Here is a 12,380-nt window from a genome sequence, read left to right on the forward strand (position 1 = left end):
TTATGGATTTACATTACTTAAGAGCTCTACATGCAAGCTACATGGTTTGGTTATTCTACATAATTTCTCTTGCTTTCTACAACAGGGAGAAGCCTCTACGATCATTCTTTTCTTCCTATTTAAAGTCACTGTCAGGAGTAACCAAGAGACTGTCTTCACAAAACACTGTACGGATGAGGCAGAAGGAAGAGACAACCAATCTTGTCAAGCCATGGAAGGATTTTGATCGGTAAGTCTTTCTTTGTAAAACTTGATGCCTTTAGAAGCAGATAATCAGCTTGTGAATTTTTGGGGAAAGCAGAATACTGCAGATACTGGAAATCAGAAATAAAAATTTCTCCACAGGCATTGCCTAACCTGTGGAGTATTTTCTTTATTGTATTTGTGACCCTTTGGAATTCTCCATCCAGAGATACTCAGTTAAATATGTTAAGAACTCAGACCAGTCGATTTTTGAACACCAAAAGGAATTGAGGTATAAGCAAAATGAGTAGAATTGATGTAAATGGCCAGCTATAATTGTTTTGAACAGCAAAACAGCTTGAGGGGCCATGCGGCCAACTCTATTCCTATTTTACATCCTTGTGATACAATGAGTTTTTCGACCTGCTTTTTTGGAATGCCAGTATTTCACAAATAGCATGTTGGTATCATCCTCTTACTCACTTGACAATGGAGTCAGTCACCCATCTACTCTTGGTTGCTGAGAGTAGTCCTGGAGCATCTTGGTGCTCCCAAATGTCATAGTAAAGAAGGAACTTAGACTTGGCCTCTCCTCCGGGGCAGCTAGCTTCTATTTAATATTGCTTTCTCAATTTGTCTTTGGCTTAACAAAAGGCTTCTGCTGCAACTTTGGTATCCATTCTTTCATTGCTGTTATTGAGCAGAGAAATGGGTAAATCCAATGTTAACGTAAACCAGGACAAAAGAATGTGTTCTGCTCTTGCTCCTCTCCTACCTTATCTTTTAAAGACAATATTCTGGCAGTGGAAAAATACGTTTTTATATTTGTAAGTATAATGTGTGTCTGTGTATATGTAACAGACATATCTAACACTATACACACATTCTAATACCCTACACATCTTTTTGCACTACCTCAGAATACTTAAAACTACTGAACTGTGGTCACTGTAGACAATGCTATGTGAAAAATGTGGAAATGTGGCTTGCCAAACAATGTCCTTTTTTTTTTTGAAGGTGTGTCTCGTAGATATGATTTTGAAGCCAGAAACTATGCACCTCAAAGTAGCAATTGCCTTTTGTGAGGAAACCAACAAAAATGCCATGCCATTTAATTTTTTTTTAAAGGAGGCCAAGGAATCTTATCCTGAGATGCATCATCTTGGATCGTAAAATTATAGCAGTAGCTTTCTACTCCAACCAACCTGCTTCCCAAAACTCTTGCCCCAACTATTTGTGACAGGACACTGCCACAACCTGTAAAATGCAGTGTAGTCAAATGAGAGATACTCTGTGGTAGTGCAGCTCTCTGCTGGCAAGGCAGGGTAGTGCAGTTTGATGTACTAAACTAAAGCAGCAAGTATTGGGACCTAGTTAGTTCTGTTGAAGCACTGCAAATGTAATTTATATTTGGGCTAAAAAAAAAATGAGTAATTGATCCTGGTTTTGAAAAAGGTCCTTCCATTTGTTATATGTATCTCTTTGGACAGGAAAACGGAAACTGCTATGACCAATACATAGTAAGAAGTCTGACAACACCAGCTTTAAGTCCAACTGATTTATTTGATAGTAAACTCACAAGCTCGAGGTTTACCTCTTTGTCAGGTCATTCACCTGACAGAGGTAAACCTCGAAAGCTTGAGTTTACCATCAAATAAGTCGGTTGGACTTAAAGCTGGTGTTGTCAGACGTCTTACTGCGTTTAGCCCAGACTAACGCCGGCATCTCCACATCATGATTACCAATACGTAGCAGTGATTAAAATAGTGATAATAAAGGCCACTTACAGACAAATTTATTGCTAATTTTATACTGCCCACAAAGTTGGTTTTCTCCAAGTTAGTTTGTATTGTAATTTTCAACTATTCTATGGTTATTGCTGTGTAGACTTTTCATTCTCTTAACAGTCACATAGCTGTTTTTGTTGTGCACCATTTTGAAATATTTTCCTTTATAACATAGCTTGGAAAAGCTAAAATGTGTGTTTTTTTGGCTCCTTTACCCTGCTTCTCAGATGGTTTTGAGTTGTATGTGACATCCATAATTCACAAAGCATTGAATCACTGCTGCTGAAGAAATCTTTAATTTTTTGTGGGAGGGGTGTAGGTATGAAATATCCTAATTTGTAAATTGGCATCTTGATGCTGCAGAAGACTTAAATTTCACTTTTTCTGTCATGATAACTAATCTGTCACAGTAATTTGGACATTATTTTTGCTTAATTTAAAATATTGAAAAGCCTTTGCCCACCTTGACACAAGGAGCAAAAAAGAGTTTCTGTTCCCAGCCATGCTATAAATAAAAAGAAATGTGTAAGCTTAACAAATAATGGACAGTTGTTTGAAATGTGCTTGTTTCTAAGATTCCCTTTGTTTTCAGGAGTAAGGTATATATGGCTGACCTAGAATCCAGTTTACACTACTTGCTGCGAGTAGAACTTGCGAGTCACAAGATATTGGAAGGACCAGAACTGACTACCCTGAAGGATTTTGTTACAGTCCTCTCTAAGGTATGTTTTTGACTGTTGCTAATCATTTAGTTTTCAAGAGACTATTTAACCTGAAAAGAAAACTATATTTCTTTAAAGCCATCATTGACTCCTCTTGGAAATGGCATGGGACAGTGTGGTTTCCAGATAAAGAATGTGCATTTATATAACGCTTTTCATGACCCAGGACTTGTTAAAGTACTTGAAGTGTAGCCACTGTTGTAGGAAGCACGGCAGTCAAACTAAGCACACAATTCTACAAACAGCAGAGTGTTTCATCAGATTTTTAAAATATATTTGGATTGAAGATCAAACAATGTAACAAACCCTCAAGGATTGGTACAATACAGCATAATCATTTCTCCTCATACGCATATAGAAAGAGACAAGGAAGTGCCAATGCAGTTTGCTCAGATTATTTATTACAATTGGCACCTCCAAAGATACCAACAATGAAAAGATGTTTCAAAGGTTGGAGGATAATAAGATAAAGAATTGTGCACGTGCCTTCACGTCATGTAACTTAGGGAAGGTATTATAGGAGTAAGTCAGACGATGTGAAACCCAACTTCTTGCAGAATCCAAAGCAAAATGCTTGCTTAGGTTCCACAGACAACAGAACTTTTCATTTTCCACCAGAGAAGCATAGCCTCAGAACAGCCATCTTATTGAGGATAAAGTTAAATGGAGTATCTCAGGGAAACTGTCGACACAGCTGTCCACAAGAAGGCACATCAAACAGGGTCCTTCAAACATAGTTCAAGGTGCCCCCCTGCCACTTGGTAAAAGTGGGTCATCGTAGAAAAGTTTGAAAAATACTGGCTTCAAATAAAGCATGTGTTGTATTGTAATTTCAGTCTCCTCTGCTTCATTGAAGGAGCACATCAAGGGATGTGTTCCATTTAAATAGTTGTATTTCCTGCACGTTCCAGGATCTTTGAAGTAGTTACTGCCATTGCGTATTCAATCGAGAAGAACATAGGCGTAGAAAAGGCTGAACAGCCAAAGATTCTCATGCCATGCTTAGGCGGGCACGAAAGCATACTTCTCCATCAGCTACATCAGGAGTGCCGTTGACACAAAACAATGCATTTTCCCAGGGCATGTGCTCTGTCTGCACATCTGCAGGAACCTGTCAGAGATTCTTTGACCCCAAAATATCAACAAAACAGAAAAATAACTACACCAATACCAGTAGTTCTAAGGGGCTTTTCCTCACCAGCTGAGAGGACTTGGGCTATACCCACAACCACCCACCTCCCCGCAATGGCACTACTCATATATTAGCTATGGTAAAAGTCAAGGATACCACGTAGTCTGTGCCACCATTATAAATGCAAGGATTATAAGAAGAAGAAACAGGTAGGTAGTTCAACCGTAGTGCCATATAACCTGGCCAACACACTCCCCATCAAGCTCTTGAAGGATATTAAACTATTGGGGTTCAATTTTGACACAGGACCAGAAGCAATGCAGATAGGTCCCCTGTGTCACCCCTGACACAAGGATATAGTAGGATCTGTGTGTTAAACCTGGAGCAATTAAAGGAGCACACTGAGGAACGTATGTCCCTAGTTTTTAAGGCTAATGGGCAAAATTCACCTCATCACTTGGATACTGGATCATTCCTGTCAACATGATAATTAACATCTCAAAATCGGAAAAGGAGTGTAACAACAAGGGGTAAAGTCCAAGATTAATGATGAACTGCAGATTATGACTTCAAATTATTGCCATTCTTGGAGCTCGGAGAGGCCAAAGCATTAGTAGGATTGTCAAGCAGTCTTAAGGATTCATCAGCTACCACCCTCAGAATAAAGCAGGGCAATCTGCATTCAGATAGTTTTCAGATGCTTTCCAGTCTTATAGAAACATCTGCGACTGGTGTTATGGAATCACAATCACCAGCCAGGATTCGACTTGTCTCTCCAAAATTAATACGTCCAGCTTTTCAGTTGAGATTAAGAAAACATGGTAACCGGTTCTCAAAAAATATAGCTTGGAGTTGGCCTTCAGCTCCGACTGAAAAACCGGTGACACAAACACTCCTCCTCTGGTACGATCAGGATATCTGACACATCATTTAGCTGACTTTCCAAGGAGTGAAAGTGGGCCTCGCCTGAGGAAGCTGCATTTTTAATATTAAGAATTCTTTCCTCCATTTCATTGAGCTTCTTATCGGTCTTCCGCAGTTCAGCAACATGAGCGCTAAAATTCGGGCTGGTCGTCGATACCATTTAACCATGTTGTAGCTATTCTTGCACTGTCCGAAAGATTTGGTTGGAACAGATTTGTTTTTGGTGTTACGTCAGAATAGCTAGTGGATGATTCAGGCAGACTTGCATACTGTGGTCAATTATCTGTGGTCAGCATGTGATATAGGTATGGATTTAGGTGTGATGTTGAGTGTGCACAAGTGGTTGGGGGTATGAAAATGCAAGAGCCACACTGGTTGTCTGATCAAGTAGGTTGCAAAAGAGAAAAATGTCCAACATTTTTCTGTAAATGCCGGTGCGCTGGTACTATTCAGTGGACAATGCTCCATGCAGCATTCTCCCAGTCTTCTGTTTCAAATGTGTTCAATTCCCATGCTTGGATCTATGCTAATAGGCTGACCACAGAATGACTGATTCGTTGGGCAACATTGACGCTGGGCTGAAATAAACAGCCATTGACACAATGGCAAAACTAAAATGAATTAAAAATTGGCCTGATGTACTTTTACCTCAGTATTGCCTATCTTTGTGTATCTAGGCATAAATGTCCACCGATCACTTAAAGTGGCAACGCAGGTGGAGAAAAATTGGTCTGATGTACTTTTACCTCAATATTGCCTTCATCAGTCGGGGCACCGAGCATAAAAATTGGCAGGTCATGCTGCAGCTGTACAGAACCTTAGGCCTCATTTAGAATATTGTGTATAATTCTGGTCGCAACACTACCAGAAGAATGTGGATTCTTGGGAGAGGGTGTAGAAGAAGTTTACTAAGATGTTGTCTGGTCTGGAGGATACTAGCTAAGAGGAAAGATTGGATAAACTGTGTTCTCTCACTGAAAGGACAGAGGTTGAGGTGTGATCTGATAGAGGTTTACGATGGCTTGGACAGAGTGGGTAGTTAGATGCACTTTCCAAGGGTAGAAAGGCCAAGTACTAGAGGACATAGTTTTAAGGTGAGTGAGGAACAATTTAGAGATGTGCGAGAAGTTTTTTTTACACGGGGTGGTAAATGTCTGGAACGTGCTGCCCGGGAAAGGGTTGGGAGCAAGTTAAATAGCAGCATTTAAGGACCATCAGGACAAATACATGCACAGGATGGGAATGGAAGGATATGGACTCTGTATGTGAATACAATTTTAGTTTAGGCAGGCATCGTGATTGGTGCATTCTTGGAGGGTTGAAAGGCCTGTTCCTGTGCTGTACTACTCTTTGTACTTTCCCACGACCTCCATGTGCCTGAGCATAATTTCCTATGCTTATTGCCACCAAAGTAATATTTAAATGCTGTATCTGCTTCTACTGCTGCTAGTTCTCCTCATAGTGCGTCAGGTTGCCAAATAGGTAGGACTCTGGAGAGATGCAACTTCTGTTTTTCTATAGTCATGATGTGGAGATGCCGGTGTTGGACTGGGGTAAACACAGTCAGAAGTCTCACAACACCAGGTTAAAGTCCAACAGGTTTATTTGATAATAAATGCAACTAGCTTTTGGAACGCTGTTCCTTCAAGTGAGTGGAGAGTTCTGATCAAAAACAAGGCATATAAAGGCACACACAGTTTACGGATTCTGTAAACTGTGTGTGCCTTTATATGCCCTGTTTCTGATCAGAACTCTCCACTCACTTGACAAAGGAACAGTGTTCTGAAAGCTAGTGGCGTTTACTATCAAATAAACCTGTTGGACTTTAACCTGGTGTTGTGAGACTTCTTACTACTATTTTTCTGTACCCAGCAGTGAGTAAAGTCGCTGTAGTCCCAGGTGACGATAGGTTGCTGTCTCCTTTTGAGGTGGGGGGTGGGGGGGAGCCGACTGACAGTGACTTGACCTCGGGGCCACCACACCTCCGGTGAGAGTCAAGGTTTAGAAGGCTGGGCCTTCAGGTATAATCTCAGCTGGTATGGGAATTGAACCCGCACTGTTGTCGTTGCTTTGCATCAAACCAGTCGTCCAGCCGCTTGAGCTAAACTGATTCAGCAGCGCAGGTGTTTAATTTCATTTTGTTTGAATTTCATGAGCATGTCTGAGACTAGTTTTGCGATTGTATCCTCTTTTAAAGGCAGGAACAAATTTGGTCACCAGGAAGGAACTTGTAGCTCTATATTTGGGAATCGCAGGAATGATGTCTGCACCAAGCAGTAGTGCTTGTTGTTCTTGGCTTCTGTGTTAAGGAACTGGGCACAGCGCTCGTCAGTAATGATGTGGGGAGAAATTAGGAATTGTGCACAGTACTTAGTTTCCTGAGTTGTCACACCAATAACAATAACCAAAATTGCCAAAAAGTGCTGTCGTCCATTTGCATTTTTTTAGCATTTTAAGATCATTGCCTTTTAAAACTTAAAAATTGTAATTGTAAGGATATAGCTAGCAAACCATTTCTAGCATTGTTCCACTAAAAGCCTGTTTGATCACTAAATTACCACTCCGTACCAGTCAAGTCTGAAAATGTATGTATCTACAAGGATTAAAAAAAACTGGTACTTAATATATTTTAATCCAGTGTATCTGGGTCACATACAGCCATTTCAAAAGGAGGAGCAAGATGCAATTGATTATCTCATGCTGCCGACACAGGCATACTTAAAATTGCAGATTTGCAAGGGTCGACCCTTGTCTTCCATAACAGATGGAACTCTTAACAGTCTGGCGATTAAATCCACTTAACTGCAGTTTGGAATAAATCTAGTGTTCCCAGTCAAGCCACCAGATGGCGCACCTTGTGTTCTGGTAGTGTTGAACCTTTGGTTTGATGATTGGGATTAACTGATGTGTGTTAGCATGGTTCCTGCTGCCAGATTGTAGAGCAAGGCTGATTTTAGTAGGTTTCTGGTTAAAGGGAGCTAAATGGAAATAAATAATCTCTGTAGATGAGAATCAAATTGGGGGTGCAATGGTGGGGGAGTAGCTGAAAAATTAAATAGAGATTGTTGTACGAAGTATTACTTGAACGATTAAGGAGGTGATTCTCCCAAAAAAAATTCCAAATTGTTGAACTCCAGTAAAAACTGGAGTAAATCGCACTGGTTTTCTCAGCAGGAGTTTCAAAATGGATTTCTCACACTGTACTGCAGAGTGCACTGGTGTGAATTGGGGTGGGGCCAGCAACATAGCGTTGAGCAGGCATTGCGCATGCGCCAATTTGTGATCGCTGAGAGTGACACATGCGTAGTTGCTCCTTTCTGTCGGCCTCCTGATTGGCCCGTTCAATCGCTGGTCGGCCATGCGACCCCCATCCATGGCTCAATCGCTGGCTCCCCCACTGCCCCCCAAACCAGACATATCCAGGCCCAGATCACTGGCCTCCCTCTGTCACAGATCCCAGTGCAGTTTGGCAGCAGAACCCACTGCTCCATTACTGTCAACAGTGCCGGGGGGCCTGGGCTGGCACTGTCTAGGTGACAATGCCCAGGGGCACCTTGGCACCCGAACCTCTGGAGGGCCACGATTGCCCCTCACCTTAACTCCAGTACGGCAAGTTGCGAACTCCCTGCAAATTGGGGAGTGGGATGTTGTGAGGAAGGCTAGATTTCAGTCCCGGACCCGTTAATGCTATTTGAATTTTATTAAAATTAGCTTTTGAATAATTAGGCAGCTCTGTGCTGATCTCTGGCACGCCACCACTACAAAAGTAGCGCAACAGGATAGTAGGGTCACCCCCTAAGCCTTTTGAAATTCATATGAAAGTTTGAGACTTCAAATTTGAACATATTTTCTGTTTAATTGGTGTTTTCTTAATTATTGTGCAGGTTGTATCAGCAAACTTTTCAGGGACAAAATCTTCAGTTACGCAGGCAGTAATCACTTCATCTGTGTGCCAAATGTGCAGCAAATAGGAGAGAGAGATGCCATCAAAGAGCTTTAATTGTTCAGATGGAATATGCCACAGAACTGCAGAATTGTTACAGGACAGGATGAGGCAATTCGGCCCATGTCTGCACTGGTTCTCCAAATGAGCAACTCGCTTAGAGTGATTCTCCCACCTTTGCTCCATATCCATGCCACCTTCCCTTTTTGAATGAATGCTCTGTGATGTACAACAAAACATCTATATTTAAATGAATTCCCATTTATTCCTCAATTGCAGCTGTGATTTTTTTTTTAATTCATTTTTGGAATATTAGCATAGTTGGCTGGACCAACATTTATTGCCATCTCTAGTCATCCTTGAGAAGAGGATAGTGAGTTGTCGCTTTGAACCACTGCAGTCGCTGAGGTATAGGTACACCCACAGTGCTGTTGGGGAGGGTGTTGCATGATTTTACCCTCGTAACAGCGAAGAAATGGTGATGTATTTCCAAATCAGGATGGTGAGTGACTTGGAGGAAAACCTCCAGGTGGTTGTATTCCCTGATCCCTGCCACTGTCCTCTGAGGAACCTTGATGAATTCCTGAAGTGCATCTTGTGGATGGTTGGTTGTTTTAAGCAGCAACTGTAGTTGAAGGACCCAGAGAGGCTGTGATAATACGCTGCTGCTCTTAAATTCACCCATAGATGATACTCCATGATGATCTCCATCCCATGAGTCAGGAAAGTAAGAGTCTTGACAATGCAGACGGAGGCCATTCAGCCCATTAAGTCTACAGTGACCACAATCCCACCCAGGCCCTATTCCCATAACCCCATGCATTTACCCTCGCTAGTCCCCCTGACCCTCGGGGGCAATTTAGCATAGCCAATCCACCCAACTGGACTGCGGAAGGAAGCCGGAGCACCTGGACGAAACCCACGCAAACATGGGGAGAATGTGCAAACTCTGCACACGGTGACCCAAGCCAGGAATTGAACCCAAGCCCCTCAGTGTGAGGCAGCAGTGTGCCACAATGCAACCCAAAATACCTGCCCTGTCTTCAGCAATCCCTCCCCAGTAGAAACAGGGACTCACTTCTGCGAAACCACTTTGCAGTGAGATGATGCAGTCAGACACAGCCTGATCAGACAAGGCCCAAATTATTAGTTAAAATCATCAAAGATTATCTTGTTTGCTAGTTGTGCAAGCACATTTTTAGCAAGTTTAACTTGTGTTTAGAAGTCTTTGCTCTAGATGGCACATTTTTAGTAGTTTGGTTGTACTTTTGGAAATGGCTGTAAGTGCCCTCAACCACTCAACCCTTGCAAAAACAATTCTCGCTAAATTCTGTAGAAAATGGCACTCAAAGGGATCTTTTTGCTGTTAATTTATTGGGTTATATGCTGTATTCAGATTTCTTTACTATTTGTAACTGAATAATTTGCTGGTTTGAATGCTAATTGTATATAACTCTTTCTCCATGTGATTTGTTTTTTTTTGAAGTTTTATAAATGCAATCTTACCCCACCTCCTCCCTACACGCCTTTATTCCTATTAGCCTTCAACTAAATGATGTCACTTGGCTGAGATAATGTGATGGCCAGATTAATACTGCGCTTTCTTAAAGGAAAGCATGACATCTATAGATTTGATCCTCTAACAGGAGGGATTAATTTTTCAGACAGAGATTTTTCAATAATGCCAGACACTTTAAGATTATGTTGGGTTTAAACTGTCAAATGGAATTGTAAAGAATGGTGATCTGGAAAAATTTTGCAAAATACTTTGTTTGAAATCCTGTTTTTTTTAGTATTCATGATTATTGCTCAGAAACATGAAGGTATTAGTTCTATTTTGTTTCTGTTTAGTATAATGCAGATTGTTAGGTTTTGTGTAGTGAATGTAGTATACACCCAGCCCCTTTTTCTGATATTCTCTGGATGTTATACATGGGCTTATTGAACACTGTTAAGGGGCTTTTCTTTTGTTTCTCTTCCTGTTTCTTATATTTTTCAATTTACATTTTGCAGCTCAAGAAGGTTTGATTCCTAACTTGGGTCACTTCCTGTGGAGTCTGCATGTTCTCCTTGTGTCTGCGTGCGTTTCCTCAGTGTTCCAGTTTCCTTCCACAGTCCGAAAGACGTGCTGGTTCGGTGCATTAGCCGCCTTAAGTTCTCCCTCAGTGTACCCAAACAGGTGTCGGAGTGTGGTGACTAGGGGATTTTTCGCAGTAACTGAATTGCAATGTTAATCTAAGCCTCCTTGTGACACTAATAAATAAACGTAAAAGACTAAGCAGTGGGAGCAGACTCCTATTTGCATTCCTTGACCAGTGGTAGAAACCTGTGCTTTACATTGCGTCTTTGTTATCTCAAGACATCCTAAAGCATTTTATAGCCAGTGTAGTGACTGTAATATATGTTCATTTGCTTACCCACATGACTCAACCACAGCTGAAATCAATGTCCTGAAATTTGAATCTGTGCCTTCAGCTGTCATGACATGCATAGAGCCACAATGCTGTACTGTTGGTTTGCTTTATGGCAATATGCAACAGCTTGCATGAAATCTGTTTTGTGAACACAACTCTTTACATCCGGTCCACAATGAATTTGTGCAACACCTTCTTTAAAATATTTTTCTTACACTGCTGCTCTGCCCGGTAGTACAGGTGGAGCAACTCCGCTTAATCCGATACGGATTTATGTACTGAGCCTGGATTATGATTCCTGGTCTTGGCACGAAAAGATATTGCCATTATTTTTAAAAAATCACAAATCAAATAAACTATATTGATTGCAGGGCTCTCTTTTGAATTGAAATGTCATTTGTTAATCTTGTGAAGTACAAACTGGCTGCAACAATTGGCAGATGTCCCTCTGTGACAGAAGGAGATCTAATAGAGTAATGAATCATAGCATCTGTTATTGGGATTTAGAAAGCTTAAGGTAGATTGTCCAGTATTTCCAGAGAGGAGTGAAGGGAGGAATCGGGGGATAGGACAGTGAGAGATAGACTTTATATATTTATATATAATATGTTAGGAACATTATGCATTGAGTTTTCTCTTATTTGTCCTTGGGATGTGGGTGTCACTAGCAAAGCTAGCACCCCGAATTACCCATGAGAAAGTAATGGTGAACCACCATCTTGAATGATGTAGTGCGTGTAGTGTAGATACACGCAGAGAGCCATGAGGGAGGGAGAATTTTGACTCAGCAATATATTTCCAAGTCAGGGTGACGTGCAGCTTGGAGGGGAACTTGCAGGCGGTGGAGTTGTCATGCATCTGCTGCCCTTATTCCTTTGAGTGGTAGAATTCACAGGTTTAGAAAGTGCTGACCAAGGAACCTTCATGACTTGCTGCAGTGCATCTCATCGATGATACGTCTTACTGCCAGTGTGTGTCAGAGGTGAAGGGAGTGAATGTTGAAGGTGATGGGGTGGGATGTCAATCAAGCGAGCCGCTTTATCCTGCTTCTTGAGTTTAGTTAAAGCTGTGCTCATCCAGGCACGTGGAAAGTATTCCATCACACTCTTGGCTTGTGTTTTGTTGATGGTGGACAGGTTTGGAGAGTCAGGATGTAAGTTACTTGCTGTGGATTTCCTGGCCTCTGACCTGCAATAGCATTTATTGGGCTAGTCCAGTTCAGTTTCTGGTTAATGCTCCAAGAATGTTGATAGTGAGGAATTCAGCAATGACATT

General features: G+C 41.4%; 1 protein-coding gene across 1 annotated transcript in view; it reads left to right on the forward strand.

The window, feature by feature from the left end:
- Positions 1–12,380, forward strand: part of qsox2 (quiescin Q6 sulfhydryl oxidase 2) — a 104,206-nt gene that overhangs the window by 57,660 nt on the left and 34,166 nt on the right. The window contains exons 7-8 of the mRNA XM_080212020.1: positions 86–229; positions 2,563–2,692. Coding sequence (XP_080068146.1) covers positions 86–229; positions 2,563–2,692 — 274 coding nt within the window. The remainder of the gene's footprint in view (positions 1–85; positions 230–2,562; positions 2,693–12,380) is intronic.

This window comes from Carcharhinus amblyrhynchos, chromosome 25 (genome assembly GCF_965287045.1).
Source record: "Carcharhinus amblyrhynchos chromosome 25, sCarAmb.v2.hapA, whole genome shotgun sequence".
Taxonomy (NCBI): Eukaryota; Metazoa; Chordata; class Chondrichthyes; order Carcharhiniformes; family Carcharhinidae; genus Carcharhinus; species Carcharhinus amblyrhynchos.